This window comes from Alligator sinensis, unplaced genomic scaffold (genome assembly GCF_000455745.1).
Source record: "Alligator sinensis unplaced genomic scaffold, ASM45574v1 scaffold107_3, whole genome shotgun sequence".
NCBI lineage: Eukaryota > Metazoa > Chordata > Crocodylia > Alligatoridae > Alligator > Alligator sinensis.
The window spans coordinates 335,853-338,597 of NW_005842578.1; the positions used below are offsets into that span (position 1 = coordinate 335,853).

The following is a 2,745-nucleotide window of genomic DNA, read 5'->3' on the forward strand; positions in this document are numbered from 1 at the left end:
CGGTGGTTGGGTGCTTGCGGGCAGCCGGTCCCAGGGGTCCCAGTCGAGACCCCTTCCCGCCCTGCCCTGCCCTGCCCTGCCCGACAGGGAAACTGAGGCAGAGGAGGGGAGAGGGGGCAGGGACTGCGGGACACCCCAGCCCGAGTCGGGCCCCCTGGGCTCCTGGCCCACCTCCGCCACTGCCCGGCACCCAGCCCCGGGCCTGTTTCCCCATCCCACCCCGCCCCGCTGCAGGACAGGACCCTTTCCTTCCGCCCTCGCCTTGTGCTGCAAAGAGGCCCTGATCCTGGCAGGGCCGGGCTGGGCCGGGCCGGGCCGGGCCGGGGTCCCCACTGCCACCCCCCCCGTAGAGCAGCCGAGGGGCCCAAGGCAGCGCTAACCCCCCCAGCGCCCCTTAGGGCTGTGCTGCCCCGGGGAGCGGGTTCGGGTCTCGCTGGAGCTGCTACGTCCAAATCCGACCCGGCGGGAAGCAGCAGGGTCCCAGGCCTGCCCCCGACAAACCTCCCCGGCCCCCCACTCCCTGCCTCGGTGTCCCCAGCTGGTCCCGTCTCCCCCAGGGTGGATCTAGAGACCTCCGGGGGGACAAAGCCTCCGCCATCCGTCCCCTCTGCTCAATGATTTGCAACACCCCCCCCAACTCAGTCTCTTGTGGCTTCAAGACCCCCCAACCCTGCTGGCATGACTCGCCGCCCCTGCAGCTCCCAGCCGGCCCCCCACTCCCTGCCTCGGTGTCCCCAGCTGGTCCCGTCTCCCCCAGGGTGGATCTAGAGACCTCCGGGGGGACAAAGCCTCCGCCATCCGTCCCCTCTGCTCAATGATTTGCAACACCCCCCCCAACTCAGTCTCTTGTGGCTTCAAGACCCCCCAACCCTGCTGGCATGACTCGCCGCCCCTGCAGCTCCCAGCCCTACCCCGGCCCCAGGCCCAGGCCCCCCCCTTGCACTGGGGGGGGGCAGGAGCTGCATGGGGGGGCACAACTGGGGTACAACACTCCCACCCTGCGGGCGAGCTGGGAAGTGCGGCACCCCAGGAGCCGGCCTAGCTCCCTCCTTGCTGCTCCTGGGCTTGGCTTTCCAGGCCAGACCTTGGGGCCTTCTGAAACCGCGGGGCGCGTCGTCCAGGGCAAGACATGGTCACCGCCCGCCCGGCTGCAGGTCCACGCCGGACAGCACCTCGGCCGAAGCCGGGGCCCGGACCCGCTTCAACGGAGCGCAGCAGACACGATAAAGGGAAAGCAGCGCACGAGACACCGGAGCAGAGCTCCAGCTCCTGGCAAGGGACGCAGCCACGGGCCTTAGACAGAGGGAGATGCGGGCTCAGCGTCTAGACCAGGCGTAGAGCTGCAAACCCGAACGCAGCCGCCTTCATTATGGAAGACCATCTGTTCGGGGAGAGGGCAAAACAGGAGGCGGCCAAGCCGTGGTCCACAGGGGTGAAGGAAGGAGGTGAACCCCAACTTGGACACCTTTCACGTCCGCAGGAAAACTGGCTCGGTTCAGCTCCCAAACTTCCTGCAAATCAAGAAATTTAAGTACAACCCATTAGAGGTCGGAGAATCGCAGGGGCCTGGAGGGACCCCTGGGGTCACGTCCCGTCCAGCCCCGGCCTGCGGCAGGACCAGCCCCGACACGCCCGGCCTCGAGCCTCTGAGCTACACCAGGCCCGACCCCGCACGGGGCATGGCCCTCTCCCAGGAGAGCAGGGGGCCGCGGGGGAACGGCCTGCTGCCGCCGGGGGCGGAGGAAGGCAAAACCCTCCCCGGTGCGGACCAGTCTGAGCAGGGGGAAATCCCTTCCTGCCCCAGTGCAGCGCGGGGCTGAGCCCAAGCATGGGGGCAAGTCCTCCCCGCCGGGACCCTGCGGGGTTGGTTCAGCCCCAGCACCTCTGGGGGAGATTGAAACCCCCCATACACGGAGCAGAAAGCGGGGCAAACCCAGCGCAGCCCAGGAGCCGGAGACATCCTCACCGGCATCGCGACCCCCGACCAGGGACTGTCCCCCTCGCCGCGAACCCCGGGGCTGGGGACTGCCCCGCTCCCAGCCCCAACAGCGAAGAAGGGTTTCCGCACGTCCAACCTAAACCTGCGTCGCTGCAGCTGCAGCCCCGGACCCGTGACCACGACCACATCCTCTCTGCAGCAGGACAGAAAAGCCGCCTTCCCTCTTCTTCACGGCAGCCCTGCAAGTACCCGCAGCCCGCTGCCGTGCCCTGGCCTGCCTCTCCCGCCAGCTGAACATGCCCAGCTCCTTCGGCCTCCCCTCGTCACCCCCGTCATCTTTGCTGCCGCGGGCCCCTCTCTGTCTTCTCCGCGTCCTTTCAGACCCGTGCACTGTCTGCAGACGAGGCCCACGCTGGGCCGCGCCGAAACACCGTCGCCTCCCGCCGGATGCTTCTGCGGTCAGATTAAAACCGGCCCTGCAGAACCGCGGCGTCTAGGCCCGAGGAGTTTGGAGAAACCGGCACATCCGAGACCTGCTGCCAGTCCAGGCCTCCCGAGTCTGCCGCGGCCGTGGAGGTGGACACCTGCGTTGTGCCGTCACGGGAATCCCGAGACTTTGGGGCAGACGCTTGGTTTTGTGCGTTGAAGCACGGACCAAGAACAGGCCGGGCTGCGGGCCTGCTTCAGCCTCGTCTACCAGCAGCCGACCTGCGAGGTTACCTGCAACGCCGCCCGCCGGCCCCGTGACGCAGCCGCGGCTCCCAGCATGGAGCCGGCCGCCGGCCTGGCGGGGGCGTGGGGCCCGA

General features: G+C 68.8%; 1 protein-coding gene across 1 annotated transcript in view; it reads right to left on the reverse strand.

The window, feature by feature from the left end:
• Positions 1–1,133: 1,133 nt before the first annotated feature.
• The window catches only part of ARHGAP35 (Rho GTPase activating protein 35), a 66,249-nt gene continuing 64,637 nt past the window's right edge, over positions 1,134–2,745 (reverse strand). Inside the window, exon 7 of the mRNA XM_006032542.3 lies at positions 1,134–1,199. Within this exon, the coding sequence (XP_006032604.1) occupies positions 1,134–1,199 (66 nt within the window). The remainder of the gene's footprint in view (positions 1,200–2,745) is intronic.